The sequence below is a fragment of the Emydura macquarii genome, unplaced genomic scaffold, assembly GCF_026122565.2.
Source record: "Emydura macquarii macquarii isolate MOO-44397 ecotype Brisbane River unplaced genomic scaffold, CSIRO-AGI_Emac_v2 contig_212, whole genome shotgun sequence".
Lineage (NCBI taxonomy): Eukaryota > Metazoa > Chordata > Testudines > Chelidae > Emydura > Emydura macquarii.
Genome location: NW_027130349.1, coordinates 6,293,152 through 6,314,246, shown reverse-complemented (window position 1 = coordinate 6,314,246; position 21,095 = coordinate 6,293,152). Strand labels below are relative to the sequence as shown.

The window sequence follows — 21,095 nt, the reverse complement described above, 5'->3', positions numbered from 1 at the left end:
TTTTAGTGAATGATTAATGTGCAGTTTTAACACATGAATTAGTATTCATTCCTCTTTCCAGTGAGGAGCTAACACGGCTTTGGAATTTATGTCCGGACAACATGGAAGCTTGTAAATCTGAAACTAGGTAAGTAGGAAAAGTACTTCATTACCTACAAGCTAACTTCCAGCACTGTGACTATACAAGTTTAAAATATTATTTAGATACACTAGCAAGCAAAACATGAAAGATGGTTATATAGCTAACTGATATATTACTCTTACCTAGAGAGAGCTTATTTTATTGCTTGGATCTCTCCTCATCTCTTGAACTCTACTTCAGGATAATCAAAGAAACTTTGGTTACTTGTCTAATAAAATTGCTTATGCTGTCAATAATAAAAGTGAACAGAATTGAAGTAAAATTGTAACTAAAGGCTACAGTCTGCAGCCCTCACTTACATTGAATGGTGCACATTCATGCAAGTAGTCCCATTGCCTTCACTAATTCTGGCATTAGTGAGTGGAGGCAGGGGTTGTAGAATCTGGTTCTAAATGTTTAAGCTATATTAAAAGACTAATGCTTGAGGGTGATAAAATGAGATGATAGCAATTTGCTAGCATGTATGTGCTACTTGTAGCATTATTTGAGATGAAGCAGGCTAAATTTTTTCCTGCTAGGAATAGGAATCTGCTGTTAGTGATTTTTTTTTTGTGATTTAACACTCCAGCTGTGCTAAGGCAATGACCGTAAAATGCACTCTTCAGTTACTCCTTACAGTTGTGCTACTGTCAAGGCCTCATGTACTATGCAATTATAAGGCTTCTACACTTGATCACATAATTGTCTTTGCTAATGCTGCTACATAAATCCGTTTTTGTGCTGCATCAGTGATTGGCCAGGGAGCTTGGGGATTGGATGGAGCAGGAAAGAAGTGGTAGACAGTGGCTGAGGAGGCCAAAACAAACACAGGGAAAGACGCTTGCCCTGCTGCATTGGAACTTTGCAGAGCCTCTGCTTTCACAGATTGTAGGAGTTCTGCACAAGAAGTGACTTCTTCAGGTGTGAGTGACGCTTCTACTATGTGCTGAAGGTAGCCTCAGAATCTCCACCAGGGTGGAGCCAGGCTAGCTTGGCTAGCGAGGATAAAGTGTGTACCAGAAGAATGCTGCCAATGGAGCTGTGCTTAAAAAACCCAACCTTTGACTCCACATGAGTTGTGACTTCCCCACCCTCCAAGAATACCAAAAAAAACTTTGGACAATGGAGGTTTGGTAAGCCATTTGGCATTTATTTTATCATGACTGGAAGAGTGTTGAGCAGAAGGATTATTGTGTGGTTAAGGTACTGGACTGGGACTCGGGAAACCCTGATTCAGTTCCTAGCTCTGCACAGACATACTGTGTGACCTTGAGCGAGTCACTTTATCTCTGTGCCTCACTTTCCCATATGTGGAATGGGATAATATTTCCTTTCTCACACCAGTATTGTCTCTAGATTGGTAAGGTCTGTGGGGTGGAAACTGGCTCTTACTCCGTTTGTACAGTGTTCAGCACAATGGGGCCCAGTCTCAACTGGGACAAAACCCACTTTTCAAAACCAAACCAAAATCAGTTTATCTACATGTCTTCATGACCCAGTTCTACAGTGTGTGTCCTCCCTGCTTCCTTGTTGCTCCATGATAGCCTCCTCTTCAGGCAAATGTGATACCTCTCTTGAATGGACCTTGGATAAGGTACATATAGATCAAGACTTGATGCCTGATGAATCTGTTTTACACTGTATTTGTGATGCAAGATAATGCACATGTCACAATACCCTATGTCTCTAAGGAACAGAGTTTAGTTCTCTGTTTCTGTTGCTGTCCTGGTGGTTGTGAATATCTTTAGATACATCATGGTACTTAAGTGCAGATTTGAGTATCCAGTAGAAGCAGTTGCTGACTATTTCAAGAACAGTAACAATGCAGCTAACAAAAGGGTGTATGAGAGCTATAAATATTGACTTTTAAATAAAGCTAAGTAATTTGCGATCCCTCAATATTCAGGATTCTGTTGATTACTTTTTAACTTACATAGTAGTTACCATGTGCCATATTGAAAGTGGAGCAAAGCAAGCAAAGCCACACTTATCAAAATGTTCAATCTGGAGTGAAATCCATCAGCATGGGAATAACATGTTAAGTATAGTACAGACCAGTGATTCCCAGTCTACTGGCCACTTGCAGCCCAGTCAGCACAGAACTGTGGCCCATGTGACATCCTCAGGACCGTACAGGTAGTGTGCGTATAGTGTGTGAATGCAGCCCACATAACACAGAGAGCTGCATATGTGGCCCACAATGGTAAATAGGTTAAGAACCACTGGTATAGACTTTAAAGTCAAAAGGGACTCATGGTCATCTAGTCTGACCTCTTGCACATTGGCTGGTGGGTCTTGTCCACGTGCTCAGGGTCTAACTGGTTGTCATATTTGCAGTCGGGAAGGAATTTTCTCCCAGGTCAGATTGGCAGAGACCTATGGGGCTTTTCGCCTTTCTCTGCGGCATGGGGCATGGATCACCTGCAGGTTTAAATGAGTGTAAGTGGTGAATTCTTTGTAACTTGAAGTCTTTAAATCATGATTTGAGGACTTCAGTAACTGAGCCAGATGGGTCTATTACAGGAGTGGGTGGGTGAGGTTCTGTGGCATCTACAATTTTTCCTCTAAAAATCAGTGGCCAGAAATAAACTCAATGAAAGGGAAATGTGCAGCTCATATCAAACAGTTCATTAGCCTTCTTGTTCTGTGCCTGGTAGAGGAGGTGTAAGGATCTCTGCTTTCTAGGCTCTGTTCCACCCAGATTGCACAAAATTGACAGCCTTTTTTGACTCCTACATCCGTGTAGCCCTTCTTGATATGGTCAGCCATGCCTCCTCTTTCTCTCTCTCCACTTCAAACCTCTCCTTAAAACACACTTCTGCCATGGAATACGTGCATCCTAATCTTCCCCTCATGGCACTGGTAATTTAAATAATAATCAGTATTTTTACAAAATCCTCAAGACTCATGCATATTAGTAACCAAAACAATCATGTAATCCTATTACAGTAACCCTTGCCCTGCCACCCAAAATGTACTATATCTCCTCATGTCATATCTTCATTGAGTGTTCAGTTCAGCAGAATACTTAAGCACATGAGTAATCCCGTCACTGTTCAGTAATGCATTTAAGCATGTACTTAATTCCTATTTAAAGTCAGGGCTTTTCTGAATCGGGGCCTTAGACTGTAAGCTCTTCAGGGCAGGGATTCTGTCTTTTTGTCTTATATGGTGCTGAACTGATGATAGTTATGTTACACCTCTGTTGCAGTATAGTGGTGGAGCTGTAATTCATCTCTTAGCAACATTAGCAATGCATAGATAAAATTCACTTCATTGCAGTGTCAAATCAGGATATCTATGGCTGTCTCATAAGGAAGACTGAATTGTGCATAAATTAATTGGAGGGATAAATAGAGATCAGTCAGAATGCAAATGTGAAGAGTATCAAGTTCTAATTTTATTTCATAGGGAATATATGCCAACATTGGAGGAGTTTTTTGAAGAGGCCATTGAGCAGGCAGATCCTGAAAACATGGTTGAAAATGAGTATAAGTGAGTAGATTTAATTTTATTCCACTTTATTTTGTGTCCCTTCTTTTAATGTTTGCTTGGGTTGTTGAAGAAAATAATCTGTTCTCTGGATTATTGATGTCTTCACCAGTCTGAACTCCTGTGCTGAAGGCTAGTGAGTTTGGATAGCATAACATTAGTTGGGAAATAAGTGTGACCTTATTATTTGTCTGGCTTGGTAGAATTAGATTTTTTTTATAGTTTCAGCAGAAAAATCAATGTTTATTTTTAAGCATATTTTCAATTTTTTTATTTAAACTGTCACAATTGTGGGAAATTAAGGGGGTCGGACAACGGGGATTGGACAATAATTATTTAATGACAATAGATGTTGAGATTCAAAAAGCTAGAGCTTTGCAATCATTAAAACACAAATTGTCAACATCACATGTCAAAATATACAAAGTAAATATCCTAAAATCAAATTCTAATAGATTCTCTAGTGGCATTTTTCTTTCTTTGCTTTCCAAACCCTATGTATAGATGACAAACAAGTAACTAACACTACTTGTCTTTATAGGGTTGTGAACAATTCTAATTATGGCTGGAGAGCATTAAGATTACTAGCACGCAGAAGTCCACACTTCTTCCAGCCAACCAATCAACAATTTAAGAGTTTACCAGAATACCTAGAAAACATGGTAATCAAATTAGCCAAGGAGTTGCCTGTAAGTAATATTACCTGGTACTTATATCAAATTATGCTAACTGACTTTCTGATGATCTCTGATTCTGAAGAATGGTAAATTATAATCACATATATCTTTGGTTCATGGCAAAAGAATTACATTCATGTGTATGGTTGTGTGTTAAAATAAAAACTGCAATAAAACTGGTGTTACCCGTTAAGACCCCCTGATGCTAGACTTTGGAGCAGATTTGATTTGCTGTCATGTGCTTAACATTTTGGCTTGTTGGAACAACTGACTGTGACTCTCAAAATATTTGCAGAAACATTCATCTTCCATGTGCTTGGAGGGTCAGTTTGTCTTAAGCCTCTTGTTAAAGGTGACCTTGGGTTTGTGCCATTTTTACTTTGAAGGTCTGAAAGGTTAGGTGGGATTTTTTTTTTGTTTTTTTAAATCTGTATTTTTACCCCTTAAAAATATCAGGATTATCTGTCTCTTCTGATTGTGTTGTTTCTCATCAGTTTTGGAGGATCCACACTTTTGTTTGAGAGCTTTCTTATACCTAAACTGAAGCGAGAAAGAGAGGGAACTCAATTTTTAACAAAAAGCTTTTTTCAGCATGTTCAGTCATTTGAATTAACTAGTTGATACAAACAGTTCTTTTTAAAAACGTTAAACACTCCGTAAACATCACTTTCTTTTCAATCACGTTTCATTTGGCATAGTTACTCTGGCTTGGTCTACACTTACCTCCGCGATTTGGCGGCAGTCGACAGGAGTTACTCAAAGTAAGCAAAGAACTTGCATAATTCCCGTTGACTTCTGCGCTTCTCTTCTGCGCGCCGTCTTCACTGCACTGCTCTTACGGGAACCGTGTTCCCGTTGATACAGCACTACGCCACTTGCAGGGGTGGATTAATAACGTCGACTTCTGGATCAACTGAGCGGGTCTTCACTGACAGTCGATCCAGATAAGTCGATCTGATGGCAGTGACTTTGCCACTGTTAGTGTAGACATAGCCTAAGTCATCCTACTAGTTGTCTAATTGTCTATTAGATCCAACAGCAAAAAAAACGTAGTAGAGAAGACCCGAATTTCAAATGTTGAACAAGCAGGAACCTTTTTTTAATCCTGTCAGGCTTTTATCCATCATAAATGAGCAAAAAGCCACAAACTCAATGTTTTTTCCATTGGATGCCACCATCAGCTAATGAATGGGAAAATGGGCGAGGGTGGGGTGGGAAAACAGGGTTTGGGAAAAATAAGAAGCACTGACTATCCCACTGTGTCACAGATAGATAGTGGGATGATTGGTTTTCCCTAAAGTGAGCAAGCTGCATGGATATAATGCAAACTTTTGTTTTCTTGAAAAGAGCAGGAGATGCTCCTGTGACCAGGTCAGCTAGCATTTTTTTTATTGTTTGTTAGGGTTTTGTTTACAAAAGGATACATTTGGGTACAAATGTGTCCTGTCAAATTTTCCATTCTGGCAGGCATATCAGGGACCATCACACAACAATAAAATGTCTTTTAAACACAAAAGCCATCGAGTAATTTTAGTTCTCTCATTATAGCCTCCTTCTGAAGAAATAAAAACAGGAGAGGATGAAGATGAGGAAGATAATGATGCTTTATTAAAAGAAAACAATGAAAGTAAGATTTATATATTCTTGGTCTCTTTAGTTTCTCTCTTGATGCATATTTAGAAGGTGTGTTTTTTTTAATCATATCTTTTTCCCCAAAGTCATCCATCCTGTTTAACCTTCTGCTTCTGACCTGTCAACATTTAGCAGCAGTATTCATACTGAAAGTGACAAACAGCACCATATCAGGTCCCACAAAGCTAGCAGTTACTTGGATCTCCCCAGCACCACTGATAGTGTTCAGCTCCTCAGAGTTGGGTGGAATCTTCACTGTGAATACTCAGGCCTGGTCTACACTGCTGTGCTGGGTTGATGTGATATACACTGGTTACGTACCGTAACTAACATATCTCATGTCAGTGTACTGACATCTACGCAGTGCAGCATCTTCACAACACTACATCAGTGGGAAAGTGTCTCCCGTCGACGCTGCCTTCTGCCTTTCAGGGAGGTGGGCTAATTCAGGTGACGGGAGAGCACTCTCCCATTGACTGAGCGGGATGTCTGCCACCGCGGCAGGGTTGGCATGCCCTTAATTAGGAATCTCTCCCAGTATTCCTCTTTGGTAGTATGTGCTTACTGTGTAACTAGATGTTGTTGAAAGCCAAAAATAGTGCATACCTTTCTCTGAATTCTCCTTTACCTCTATTGTAATTACAAATTAAATTGCGCCAGGATAGCGTTTACTTATAGACCCTTAAATATCCTGTGCAGTGCTTCCAATAATAATCTGTCTTCAAGATCACTGAGATCTTAATCTTTTCATCTAGATGTCTCCAAAGACAGAAATTTCTCTTTGACAGAGGAGGAACATTCTTCCTGTTAACTCCATTTCTTTTTCCTTTCCATGAATCAGACTTCTCATTTGTGTCCTGCCCATAACATTGGCATATTCTTATTCTGATCTTTCCTGCCCCATGTCAGTGAATCTGCCTATCTCCATCCTTATCCATGCCCTCATCTCATTCTAGCCTTTTCCTGTGTGGTCTTTCACTGTCCGAGCTCTCCATTATCCAGCATGTGGAGTGTGTTTCTGGGAGTTGCATGTGACTTCATTCCCATCCCCGGATGCCCTCAGACACCTCGAGATTGAATTAAAAAAAATTTCCTTTGTTTTTTTTAAAACCTTCCATGGTTCTCTGCATGCACGCGCACACTCCAGTGCCCTTTCTCATCTAGCACTTGTCATCTCTTCACTTCCACAATCTTGCTGCTCTGGGTGCAGGAGCCTTTTTCTCTTCAGCTTAACACTAACTAGAACAGCCTTCCCAATTCCATTTTGCTGAATTTCCATCTCATTTTAAATCTCATCTTAAAGTAAAGATGGGATGGCTGTGGTCTGATGCAGTATATGCATGCTCTGCCTCTGAGTAGTAATAGAAATGTTATGTTTGCTTTTGTCCCATGCTATTTATGAACTTCAATTCCTAACCCTTGCTGTAATGGTTTTAGTTCTTTGTGAAATGTCCTATAAATGAGTGTGACTGATAAGCATTGGAGGGAGTTAGAAACCTTCAGAACATGCCAGTTGGCTCTTGAAACTATCTGAGGAGAGACACTGATTCAGAATATTTATCCAGTCCTTGTATAGGTAATTTCATCCATTGCTTTGTTTTTTGGAAATGTTATGCCCAATAAACTTGGTCAGCAAAGCACATAGATGACAAACCATGATACATTACAAGTTTGTAAACTCACTCGTATAATCATTGCAGAATTTGTCTTCTCGTTAAGACACTAAATTAAGAGTGTTTTTATCTTGATGCCAAAAGTTTAAGAAAGAAAGATTGTTTTTAATAGTATAAATTAACTGCTGTATAATCCAGTGCAGGCTGCCCTATAAGCAGGAAGACCAGAGTTTTCATTCCCTCTCTGTACCTTTAGTCATACAATTAGAGGGAAGCAAATCTTGTTTTTCATAAATTCTTACAAGTTAAACTGGGTTAACTCTGCTTGATTTACCTAACTTAAATCTTTCCAAATGTAGTAAAATTCCAGTTATGGTTTTGGATTTTAAGGCAGCTATCGACGTAAGTATTGAAAATTACAATGGCTTTCAAATGTAAACTACTTACACGCAGCAATGGAAATGATTGCTTTTGATGTACCTAAGAATATAGTACCAAATTGGACTAGTGGTTTAGAAACCCTCATAGTGGACCGTCTTCATCTGTGGATGAAGTTTCTGTTAGACCCAGGCAGTGATTAGACTATGTAAAATTGACTGCGGTTTTTGAGTAGGGTTTAAAGGACTGTTTCAGACCATAAATATAAAATAAGATGCTTAGCTGAAATGGGTAAAACAGCCAGAGGCTGTTTATAAATAGGTTATAACTTAGTAGATCACAAGGAATGTGGAGTGCTGCATCATCCTGAGGGTATAACCTAACTCTCTCTCTGTCTTTGTTTAGGTCCAGATGTACGACGAGACAAACCCGTGACAGGGGAACAAATTGAGTCATTTGCTAACAAGCTTGGAGAGCAGTGGAAGGCTCTGGCTCCCTATTTGGAAATGAAGGACTCTGATATAAGGCAGATTGAGTCAGATAGTGAGGATGTAAAGATGAGAGCAAAGCAGCTGCTGGTTGCCTGGCAGGATCAAGAGGGGATACATGCAACACCTGAGAATCTGATTACCGCCATGAACAAAGCTGGATTAAGTGACCTTGCAGAAAGCCTAACTAACGACACCGAAAACAGTAGTTAACTTATTTCAGATTGTAACTTTTTTATTACACAATTGTGATTATTGTTGCCAGGTAACAGACCTAACATTTGAAAAGGGCAGCTTACGTTTACTAAACAATAAAATCTTTCTATAACATTTAATTTTCTAGAGTTTCTGAAAAGGATTAGTAACTGTGATCCAGAAATAGCAATCCATCCTTGAATTATGAAAATGTAAAAGAGAAGAGTCAGAGGTTCAGTAGCATTCTCTGTGACACACACTGTAATAGTTGAATGGCTTGGTATTTTGAGTGAGGGCCATTGTTTTGCTGACAAGTGGGTCAAAGGCCTGTGTGTAATGTGCACTATCTTGGTACTTGCTTCTCAGGGTAAATATGGGTACAGATGACCTGACTCCTAATTATCTATTTGGTTGCACATACAAATGTTGGGGTGGAATCGTACGCAGACCTTTGGCATCCCTTCCTGAAAACTTGACTATTAAGAAAAAAATGTTGCTAGTAATCCAGAGAGAGAGATTCTTCCTGCTGAGGGAAGTTGGTTTCATTGCTGAGTCAGCAGTGAAGCAATGTCCTTTGGGAGAAGTTGTAAAAGGTGCAGTTCTTTTCAAATGCTCTTTGGATAGGCAGATATTTGCGGTATTGACTCTTACCAGTAAAACTCTGTGATCTTTTAATTTTTTTTTAAGAGTAGGGTTTTTAGCCTAGATCTCCTGATTTTAAGTTATGCCTGGCTACCCAAAATTCACCTTTGATGTAACATAGATAAGGTATTCTTCTATCTTGGTCTGTTGTGGAGTATTGCTGAATGTTAGTTTAAGCTTCCTTTTTGAAAAGTAGGGATGGGTGCATTTTATTGATGTGTGAAGCTTGTTTGTTCAAAAAATATTTCAGGAGCTTTTGATGGTGTATAGTACGTGGGTAGAACCCACTTTATGGAGAAATTTTCTGAATTTACTGGAGAATTTGCTTTATTAATTGAAGTACTTCAATCGCTGAATACTCGGAAAACTTTAGGTATCATTGGATTTTTATCTTTGCATAATTCTCTGTTCTAGTTACAAAATCATGTCTATAAATTTCTATAGATGCTAGCCAATGACTTCACAGCCTACTACAGAAAAACTATACATATTTCCATAAGCATTTCTGTCAGTGGTATTAGATTAATTCTTCCCACTACTGTTTTAAAAAAAAAATTTCCTCTGCAAAAAGAAGTTTGAAAAAGAACAGATCAGCCATATATCCTGGCCTGGGAAGCCACCCAGGGCCACTGGAAGCAGGATTTAGCAACTATAAGGAGAGAGTCCTTTAAAAAGCTGGAAAGGGGTCAAGCTACTGTGGCCCCAAACCTGACTTCAGTGGCAGTAGAGAAGGGGGAACCTTTTAAAAGAGAACTCCATCCAGCCTTTCCCAGCCCAACAAGACTCTCGGGCTGGCACACATGCTGTGGTTTTTGTGGATGGAGCAAGGTAGTGGGAAGTTCTAATAGGTTGGCTCTGCAGGTGAGAAAACAGGGTTACTTACCAGTAACTGTTGTTCTTCGAGATGTGTTGCTCATATCCATTCCAATGCTGCTCATGCTGCAGTATATGAGGTGCCTGTGAGCTGAGTCTGGCTATTATCACCACCACCTTCCACAACTGATGCCAGCATGGAGGGCTGGGGAGCTCACTTGGAGACCTAAATAGCCCAGGGTCTCTGGAGTAAAGAGGAAAAGGCTCACAACATAAAACATCTAGAGCAGAGAGCAGCTGAGCTAGCTCTATGAAGGGGGAGCCAAATCCTGGTTCAGTCAGACAATATGACTGTGGTTGCATATTTAAACAATCAAGGGGGAACAAGAAGTCCAGCAGTACATACGGAAGCAGTGGAAACAAGAGGTGGGCACAGTCCCTTCTTTCCCTCAGAGTGATCCACCTCAAAGGGGATATGAAACAAAAGGAAGGTTGGCTAAGCGGGTGCAGGATCAACAATTCTGAGTAGTGCCTAAATCAGGAGATTTTCAATCGCATTATTCAGATGCTCAGCCTCTCTTCAGCCAACTTGTTTGCAAACTATATGGACACAGAGGCCAAAATACTTCACAAGGGAGGCAAACCCCTGACACCTGGAGACAGATGCTTTCTCAGATAGTTAGCCACAGGGCCTACTTTACACATTTCCACTCCTTCCATTACTGGGGAAGTTGGTTGAGAAAATGAAATGAGAACAGACAATGTTGATACTTAAAATTCCTCATTGGTCACAGAAACACTAGTTCTCAGACTTGATGGAACTGAAACTGGAGACTTCAGCTTCTGTGGAGACCAGACATCCTCTCACAAGGTCCTCTTCTTTATCTGGACCTGAAACAGATTCAACTAGCAGCTTGACTAGTGAGAGTGAAGTGCTTAAGGAGGTCCCGTTCTGTCCTTCAGACTCATTAAGACATGGCTTTGAGCTGCAAGAGTATCAGCCCTAAAACTGTACTCTTACCTGGTCCAGATTCAAAATCTGGTAACAAGCGCACAGTGCAAATCCCAGAAATGCAGGAATTGCAGCTGTTCTCTACTTTCTTCAAGAAGGCAGAGGCCTTCAGCCCAGTACTGTTGCATGTCAGGTGTTTATCTGAGTAGTGTGCTATTTGCAAGTTCTGCCGGCTCCCTGGCAGACAATCATTGGAGCAGCCCAGTTAGGCAGTCAGGCCACTCTTCCCAAAATGGGGCTTCGCTGGTTTTGAGGGCCTTGACAAGCCATCACTTTGAGCCTCTGACTTCAGAGTTGGCCGTGTATTTATCCATTCATTTGTTTCTTAGTAGCTGTTGTGCCTTCCAGGCAAGTGTCTGAGCTGGCAGCCTTATCTATAGAGGAAGCTTACTGAATGTTCCACAAGAATACGATTGTGTTCAAGACATCAGAATCCTTTCGTACTAAGGTAAATTTCTCCTTCCACACTTCAAGGCAGGTGGTGCTTTGTTCTTTCTGTCCAAAACCACATCATCCAGCTAAAATGCGTGGCCACCTTCAATGTCAGAAGAGCATTGACTTCAAAAGGGGCTCAACAAATGGTTGAAGAAAAAGAAGCTCTTCTTCGAGTGCTTGCTCATGTCCATTCCACTATGTGAGTGCACACCTCCATGCACGGTTCCCGGAACTTTTTCCCCCATAGCAGATCCCGTAGGGCTGGCTCCGGCGCCCCCGGGAGCCCTGCACCCGTGACGGTTGCTGGGACTAGCCTTGCTCTCGGCAAGTACTATTCCCTTATTTGAACTTGTTCATTATTCTAAGTTAGTTTTAGTTAGTTAAGTAGTTAAATGTTGTTAAGAGCAGTTAGAGATAAGGCAAGCCCCTGCGGGGACTTAGAGCGGCCAGGCTGTGCCCCGGTCACTGGGATTCAAGCTGTGTGCCTCCTGTGGGAAGGCCTTCCCGCTTAGCAACCCCCATGACCGCTGTCTTAAGTGCTTGGGGGACGTGCACAGAAAGGACAAGTGCAAGATCTGCAGGGCTTTTAAACCGAGAACTCAGAAGGACCGAGAGATCCGATTGAAAGCTCTGTTAATGGAGGCAGCGCTCCGCCCGGTGTCCGAGCCGACCCGCTCCACCTCAGCACCAAGCACACCGTCGGCACCGCCCTCGACTCAGCACTGTGCAACATCGCTGGCATCGAGGCGCGGAGCGCAGACACTCCCCTGCGCCGTCAGTATGGGCAGGGTCGAGCACGGAGATGCACTGGACTCAGCCCGTAGATCTTCTCCGGTGCCTGCATCTCTGGTCAGGGAGTGTCCCCTGACTCCTGGGAGTAGGAGAGTGCCCCTCTTGACGCTGTCGACACTGGAGGCTTTTCAGGTGGCAAGAGCCTTGTTGGCCTTGCCTACGCCACCTCCGCCAAGGGAGAAGGGGCCAGTGTCGCGGGGGAAACCTGCGTTGGGTTCCCCTGAAGGGCAGTGGAGTAGAGTAGAGATGCTCCCCCAGCAGTGGCTCCAGGTCGGTGTCATCGAGCCGGCCTGCTTCGACTGAGGACGTGGAGTCTTCTTCTCGGCGCTGATGTCGATCCCCAGCACTGGAGGTAGCGCAGGCCAGGAGGTGTCACCAGTCGAGGTATGCCAGGCGGCACTCGGACAGCTCCTGTCCCAGTTCCCCAGCACTGAGGAGTTCGTCTGTGCCCATACGGCACAGAACCCAGTCATCATCAGAGGACCTGCACCGAGGCAGCGCAGAACCTGGTTGCCATCAGAGGACCTGGCACCGTGCAGTCCACGACTCAAAACCTGGTTGCCAGAGTCTGGCTCGGCACCAATGTCGGTCATCAGAAGGGTCTGCAGGACCACATGGCGAGCAGTAATGAAAGTCATCGGTACTGAGACAACACTCTGGTATCTCTAGCTCTTCGGAGCACATCTCTGGTCATTGGCACCGTTCACAGCGACGAAGGCAGTCCTCATCGTCCTCCAGGTCAGAGGCATCAAGAGGGCGATCCTCGGCGTGCAAGGATGCCCGGGACCGAAGACATGCATGGCACCGCCAGTCCAGTGACTCCGGGTCTCCTGGGGGGGACAGACGTCGGGAGAGCTGATGCCCCCACAAAGCGGGGCGCCAGGGTCAATGGCCGCAGCAATGGCCTTATTGGGCCCCATGGGGTATCCAGATGGGGCCGGGGCCCCAATCCATCCTGTCATTGGGGATGCAGCCTGTGCCTCCGGCACAGGAGAAGGCCCATAGACGACACCACTTGAAGGAGGAGTCAGACCCCATGAAGGGACCCTCAACGGGTGCAACCCTTTGCCAGGAGGGGGTGCACTCGGTAGTCCTCTTCACCAGAGGAGGCAAGTCTCCTGGGACCACTCAGCGCCACTGGAGGATTTCAAGGCACACCAGGAGCTGCTCAAGAGGGTGGCCTCCAACTTGGGGCTGGAGGTGAAAGAGTTAGAAGAGGCCGAAGATGGCCTTTTTAACTTGATGGCGCTGGCTGCCCCAGCGAGAGTGGCCCTCCCACTCCACGAAAGGGTCCTTAAAATTGTAAAGGCCCAATGGCAAATCCCTTCCTTGATCGCCCCTAAGTCAAAGGTGGCCGAGAGAAAATAGTATGTCCCGGCCAAAGGGTTTGAGTATCTGTTCACTCACCCTGCCCTGGGAACTCTGGTGGTAGACGCAGCTAACCAAAGAGACAGGCAAGGTCAGCCAAGGTCCACTCCCAAGAACAAATCCAATAAAAAGCTGGATTTGTTTGGGAGAAAGGTTCTCCCTGTAGTTCAGGAATACCAACCATCAGGCCCTCCTGAGTAGATACAATTTCAATCTGTGGGACTCCCTCAAGTGGCTCGCTGAGGACCAGGCTGCAGACTTTAGCACCATCATGGAGGAAGGAACCACGGTAGCTAGGGCAGTGCTCCAGATGTCCTGTGATGCTGCTGACTGGGTGGGCAAGGACCATAGCTTCCGTCATCTGCATGAGAAGATGCTCATAGCTGCAATCCTCGGGCCGGTCCCAGGAGGTGCAGCAGTCGATTCAGGACCTCCCCTTTGATGGGTCGGCCCTATTCTCTGACCAGACTGATGCGAAACTGCATGATCTGAAGGACTCCAGGCTCATGCTGCGCTCTCTGGGCCTGTACATGGCCCAGGCGTCAGTCATGGCCCCCAGGCGCAGCAGCAGCCAAGGCCTCTGCCCAGGCCTTTTTGACCCTATAGGAATAGGTGGTTTAGAAGGAGAAATCAGCTCGTCCTCAGCTTCCCAGCAGGGCCCCCCCCCAGGAGGTCGGGCAACCAGAGGAGACAATTTTTATCGTGCGCCCGAGGGTGGCGCCCTGACTGCTCTCCTGTATCTGCTCCACCCCTTCCTAAACAGGTTAAGACCCTTCTATCCTGAATGGGCAAAGATTACTTCAGACCATTGGGCCCTGGGGATAGTCTCAGGGGGCTATGCCCTACAGCTTACATTCTCTTCTCCTCCTCCCCCACACACACACACAGCCCTGCCCCTCCGTCCCTCTTCAGGGACCCCTCTCATGAGCAACTCCTCTTGCAGGAGGTGGACACCCTCCTCAACATAGGAGCAGTGGAAATGGTCCCCCAAAGCAGAAGGGGAAAGGGGTTTTATTGGAGGTACTTCCTCATCCTCAAGGCGAAGGGGGGGGCTGAGACCCATATTAGACCTGCTTCATCTAAACATGTCAAATGACTCAGGTTTTGCCTGGATCCAGGGGACTGGTATGCCGCCCTCGACCTCAAGGACGCATACTTCCATGTGTCCATCTTCCCTAGCCACAGGCGCTTCCTCCATTTCACGGTGGCTGACTCCCACTACCAGTTTACAGCCCTACCCTTTGGCCTATCCTCGGCTCCAAGGGTGTTCAAGTGATTGGCGGTAGGGCTGCCCACCTGAGATGAAAGAGTGTGCAAATTTTTCCTTACCTGGACGATTGGCTGATCAGGGGCAGGTCCAGGTCCCAAGTGCATGAGAGCGTGACCCTCACTTGCTCCACGTGCAGCAGGCTGGAATTGCTCATAAACGAGCAGAAGTCCACACTAACCCCAGTGCCTGCTTCAGCCACGTTTCGAGGCGATGGTCTTTATCATCTTCCAGCTGCACCAATGCCCCACGACAACAGCCAGACACTGCCTATAGTTGTTAGGCCACATGGCAGCCTGCACGTACGTAGTGAGACTAGCTCACCTGAGGCTCAGACTGCTTCAGGCGTGGTTGTCCTTGGTATATGTACCAAGCAGACATCCATTGGACGGGGTGGTCACAGTTCCCCTGCTTGTCTTAGCCTCCCCAACTGGTGTTGGACTCCCAGGGCAGTGATGAAGGGGTTCTGTTCAGGGAGATTTGTCCAGTCGGTCACCCTAATTTCCGACCCTTCGGGTGTAGGATGGGGAGCCCACATCAGCACCAACCTACACACTCAGGGGCTCTGATCAGGGGAGGAGAGACGCCTGCACATCAACATGAAGGAGCTGAGGGCCATTCGCCTAGTGTGCAGGGTGTTCCTCCGTTTCCTGACAGGCAGAGTGGTACAGATGCTGATGGACAACACCACAGCCATGTTCTACATAAACAGGTGGGGGGGAGCACATTCCTCAGCCCTCTGCGAGGAAGCTACCAGTCTGTGGGACTTTGCCATGAGGCATTATTTTCACTTGACCCAGGAGTGAGGAATGACAAGGCGGATCGCCTCAGCAGGTTGTTTCTACCCCGCCACAACTGGTCGTTGCGTCGAGAGGTGATGGCTATGATCTTCCAGAAGTGGGGCGTTCCCCCAATTGGACCTGTTTGTGTCGACCTGGAACATGACGCATCCGAGGTTCTGCTCGCTCCAGGGTCACGAGACTGGGTCAATTTCTGACACGTTCCTCATCGACTGATTGGGGACCCGTTCCTGCCCAAGGTCCTCCTGAAAATAGAGGGCCAAGACACCACTGGTTCAGCATGCTGACATTATCCCAAGGCAACACGACCTTCTATCCCAGGACCCAGCCTGGCCATTCCACCCAGCTTGTGGCTCGGCTGTACAGGCGATCCTGGAGTTCCATTCCACCCAGCTCCGGCTGTACAGGCGATCCTGGAAAGCTCCAGGGTCTGGCGCTGGCCTCGCTGAAGGTTCACCTGGCGGCCGTTTCAGGCTTCCATCAGCCGCTAGAGGAGAGATCCCTGTTCTCCCATCCCATGTCGGTCAGGTTCGGCAAAGGAATGGAGAGGCTTTATCCACAGGTCCACGACCTGGTGCCTCCCTGGGATCTCAACCTGGTCCTCTCGAGATTCACTGGGGCCCCCTTTGAACCTATGGCTTCATGCCCTATGCTCATGCTTTCATGGAAGTTAGCCTTCCTGGTGGCCATTACCTCACCTAGGAGGGTCCCCGAGATTAGGGCCTTGACCTTGGGAACCCCCTTATACAGTATTCTATAAGGATAAGGTGCAGTTGAGGCCACATCCAGCCTTCCTGTCCAAGGTTGTTTTCCAATTTCATTGTAATCATGATATTTTTCTCCCCGTTTTTTTTCCCAAACTGCATGGCTCAGAGGAGGAGAAGCGATGGCATTCGCTGGACTTGAGACGATCCCTGGCCTTCTACATCGAGTGTACAAAGCCGTTCCGGCAATCGATGCAGCTCTTCGTTGCAGTGGCCGACCAGATGAAAGGCTCACCTGTCTCCACCCAGCACATCTCCTTGTGGGTTACATCTTGCATCATGTTCTGCTAGGAGCAGGCGAGGGTGCTGCTTCTGGGAACCATCACAGTGCACTCAACCAGAGCTCAAGCCTCGTCTACAGCTTCCTGGAGAGAGTGCACCTGCAGAACATCTGCAAAGCTGCCACCTGGTCATTGGTGCATACTTTCATGTCCCCCTACGCCATCGTCCAACAGGCAAGAGAGGACACGGGATTCGGCAGAGCGGTGCTGAGGGCAGCTCACCGGTAACTCCTACCCACCTCCCAGGTATTGCTTGTTAGTTGTCTATAGTGGAATGGACATGAGCAAGCACTGGAAGAAGAAGCAAGGTTACTTACCAGTAACTGATGTTCTTTGAGATGTGTTGCTCATGTCCATTCCATAACCCACCCCCCGTCCCCGCTGCTGGAGTTGACAGAAAGAAGGGACTGAGGGGGTGTAGGGCTGATAGTGCCTCATATACCGTGGCATGTGTGCGGGGCTCCAGGGGGCGCTGCAGCTGGTCCTACAGGGCTTGCTAAGGGGAAAAAAGTTCCAGGAACCAGTGCACGGGGCGCGCACTCACCCTATATTGGAATGGACATAAGCAACACATCTTGAACATCAGTTACTGGTAAGTAACCTTGTTTTTTGGATGGAGCCCCTCCCCTTGATAGTGTCATCCCTGTCCCAGCGGGGACTTCTTGACTTGAGTAGATCGAGCAGACATATATCTCCAAATCCCCAACAGACCATGCTCTGCAGACTTCTGAGGTTTGCCTGTGGCAGGAAATGTCTCAAGAGCACAGAATCCATTAGACTTTGGATGGAAGAACACAAAGTGTCAGGAACTCAGAGCTTCCATGTCTTCTGCCAATAGGTGGATTAGACTCTAATGAAGTCTACAAATCATCAGAAGGGGTCAAGGCATACTCATTGTGATGCTTAGCAACCCCATGGGCAGAATGAGCAAGCATGTCCACTTGGAAATTTGCAAAGTGTGACCACCTGGTCTACAGCTACAACTTCATTAAAACATGGACTTTTTATCTTCTGCAGAGGCTGTTTTTGGTAGGAAGGTGCTGCACATGGTGCCCCAGACATTTGAGCAGACTCACAAAGCAGTGGCTGGCACTTGCCTACCAAACTTTTGTTTCCTACAACTGTTCACTGCTTGATTCTTCTAGACATCCAGAATTGTAGGAGATGCTGGGCTGCAGAATGGAAAATTTACCAATGATTTCCTTTCTTCTAGCAGTATCTCACAATTCTGTCCAACCTGTGGCTTGTGAGTCAAGGTTGAGATTAAGTGGAATTCTTACCATACAACTTTTTTGATCTAAAGTACAGTTATTTTATCATCACTGGAATGTTTGATGATGATGGGGAATAACTCAGCTGGCGGCGGTGCCAAAACACTGATCCACTCGGAGCTGCTACTAGCAAAGGGCAATTATCGGCAAGAAATTTTCTGTTTTATGAGTGGGAGTTGAATTCCACTGCAGAGAGGGATTCTGATTGGGTATAGGACTTGAGAGACTATCTTTACTGCTGAAGGAAGAGATTTTTGTGCATGGAGCTGAATTCCTTCACTTTGGAATGAATACTTTGCTAGGGAGGTGAGACTACTTCATGTATAAGAGGGTGGTATCCCTTTCATATTTTATTTGACAGATTATCCTCCTTTAGGGAAGGCGAGCACCCCATTGGACAAGGATTCCTATTGATTAAACTGTTTTTTTACTCTTGTGCCCATAGTCATGAGACCTCTAGAGGAAGAGGTGAGCAATGCGATTGTAAAGTGGATGGAACTAGTTGATTACTAAGGGGGGTCTGACTAGATTTATGTTCTAATTAACCATTAATGGTGGAGTTTTGATGTTTTAGACCATTATACACATGGTTGGAAAAGATTATTTGGCAAATGAGTGGTTTTGGTACAGCCACATCATTTATAAGTAGTAAACCAAACATACACACAGCTGCACATTGTTTGAACTGGTTCTCTGAGTAAGCTCCTTAGTGATTTTTATAGCAGGGCACCTGTGCTCTGACCTAGCACTTCCTCTCTCCTGATGTGTTTGGGAGGAGTAACATACTATTGGTCCTTTATACAGGGTTTTCTTAACTCACCAGATACTTTATAGTGCTATTTTCTCAAGAAGGCAATTAGGAATGTAATGAAGTGCAGGTGGAACAAAGGCTTCTGTACAGAGAGCTCTGTGTGCTGCATTTCCTTTTCTAATCTCCCAAACAATCCTCATGCTGTGGCATATTTCCAGATTACCCTCTAATGACCAGGCTGTGATCAACATAAGGGCCAGGGTCTCACTTACACAAGTGCTGGATCTACCCCTGCTTCTACATGCTTTCTGTAGACATGTCTCACCTCTGAGCAGTTGCGGAGGAATGAGCACATGCATTTGTCTCACACATTCAGGCATTCAAACAGTTGTGGGTTTTTTTAGGCTGCCAATGCATTTTATTTATAATAGACCCCTATATGCCTCTTCTCCTTTCCCACATTTGAGAACTCTTGCAACCAGAGTCTGCTTAGGAATATTTTTTTTCTTGGAGACATAGCAGGAAAGTCCTTACTCAGGAGTTAAGACAGCACTGCAACAACATTCAAGGTAAGATGACTGACAAAGGAGATCATGTAGCAGGGACACTATTAGTATAGTTAAAGTGGTACAACCTACCTCCTGTGGACAATTTTCAATAAAGGTATTTGGATAGTCACACCCCCCTAAAACAGTGGGTGCGGATCATACCTCAGTAAATATAGCTAATGTTGGGAAACAGAAAACAAAGGGTGCTATTACCACATGGAATAAAAAAAGCATTTGTTCCAAAGAGCAAGACATTGCAAAAATCCCATGATAGGTAGGTAAAAACTTCCTCCATGTGACCTGCTTTAAAAGGACCATGATATGACAGGAACTGCACTTCCACCTTCAAATTTCTGTATTTTTTAATGTTCTGTAGAGGTTACTTAGCTTTGCTTTACTTTCTCTATTTGACAGCACTTCAGGTCTATCCATTTTTACTCTTGAGCTCCTCCTGGGGCACCCAGTAGAGCAGTATCCTAAAAGTATGTTAGATCTAGCTTTTAAAGAAGCAATAGTATTTAACTGTATGCCATAACCACTAGTGACACTAGAAGTGTTAGGCTGCAGTCACAGCTAGGTAATGATCCAGTACTCATTTTTCCAGACAAAGAAAAGACAATTTTAAATACAAAACAGCACGTGTTGTTGATCACCATTTATTTTAAAGTCATGAAATGCCAGCAACAGAACAGACCAAGTCAGCAGGTCAGGCTGGACAAATACTTGATTATAGCCATGTTTCCATAGGCTATGGGCAGCAGCACTGAGTTACACAAGAAGGCAATAATTTCCCCTTCCACATTCCTTGCAAAACTGTCAGACAAGGCAAAGGATGAACAGCTACTGAACAAGTGGTATCAACCATGCAAGAGTAACAAATGATGTAATAGGTGTGTAATAAATATTTGGTTGAAGTTAGAGGGAGGCTCATTTTAGTTAGTTTTTAAAAAATTATCCTTAGGTAAAAGCTCTAAGTGTCCTAGCAGCAGTACACTCAGCAATGATTTTTGTAAGTGTTTGGTACATGGATCAGTTTCAAACAGATTAATTTCCCAGGAGAAATGGCTTGAACAAATTGTCTCCACTGCTAAAGCTCCAGGGTTAAAGAAGTGATCAACATTTATTTCACACCCAGGTAGGAACAACAAACTGTAGACTAGTGTTCAGCTTCATCTTCAATTACTTCAACTCTGCGAGGTCCATACAGTAGAACATAAGCTATATGCCAGTCTCCACCCCCTGATAACCTCAAAATATCTTCAGGTGTAACAATGCTGACTTTGTCATCATCAAACTTAATCCATTCATCTACAAGAAATAAAAAGATATTTGTAATTCTCAAATTATCTAGTACCCTTTAGGAGGAAAGGGTATCACCATTACTCATGCTAAGTAAATACATTGTACAAGTTAACCAGTACAGCTAGGCTTTTCTTTTAAACAGCTAGTAAACAGCACTGGAAAGGCATTTATTACCTTGTTTCCTTTTTACCCAAGATACATAATGACCCGAGGAACTAGATCTTCCCTGATGCGTTAGCACAGCCTGCAGGTCGTAAAAACCACAGTTATTGGAGCCAATATCTGAAAAAAAAAATTGCACCATACTGATTAAATACAGTAATTGGATTTTAATGTTACTCATTAGATTGGGTCTTGCCCCAATACTTATGGCAGATAATATTTTTCCATTTAAATGAAACTGTTTCAAGCACCCCAGGTCAGCTTTTTCCTTGTACCAAGAGTTAAGATTTT

At 44.6% G+C, this 21,095-nt stretch overlaps 2 protein-coding genes across 3 annotated transcripts in view; one reads left to right on the top strand and one right to left on the bottom strand.

Annotated features, from left to right (window-relative positions):
- THOC1 (THO complex subunit 1) overlaps window positions 1-8,736 on the top strand; it is a 34,032-nt gene extending 25,296 nt beyond the window's left edge. Inside the window, exons 17-22 of one of the 2 annotated variants that reach the window (XM_067546925.1) lie at window positions 62-127; window positions 3,533-3,616; window positions 4,155-4,302; window positions 4,989-5,051; window positions 5,839-5,917; window positions 8,319-8,736. In XM_067546925.1, the coding sequence (XP_067403026.1) occupies window positions 62-127; window positions 3,533-3,616; window positions 4,155-4,302; window positions 4,989-5,051; window positions 5,839-5,917; window positions 8,319-8,614 (736 nt within the window). In that variant the 3' untranslated portion in view covers window positions 8,615-8,736. The remainder of the gene's footprint in view (window positions 1-61; window positions 128-3,532; window positions 3,617-4,154; window positions 4,303-4,988; window positions 5,052-5,838; window positions 5,918-8,318) is intronic. The other variant, XM_067546933.1, reaches the window with a different exon arrangement.
- Window positions 8,737-19,180: 10,444 nt separating this feature from the next.
- USP14 (ubiquitin specific peptidase 14) overlaps window positions 19,181-21,095 on the bottom strand; it is a 31,455-nt gene continuing 29,540 nt past the window's right edge. Inside the window, exons 15-16 of the mRNA XM_067546913.1 lie at window positions 20,817-20,924; window positions 19,181-20,648 (exon numbers count right to left, since the gene is read on the bottom strand). Of these exons, the coding sequence (XP_067403014.1) occupies window positions 20,497-20,648; window positions 20,817-20,924 (260 nt within the window). The 3' untranslated portion in view covers window positions 19,181-20,496. The remainder of the gene's footprint in view (window positions 20,649-20,816; window positions 20,925-21,095) is intronic.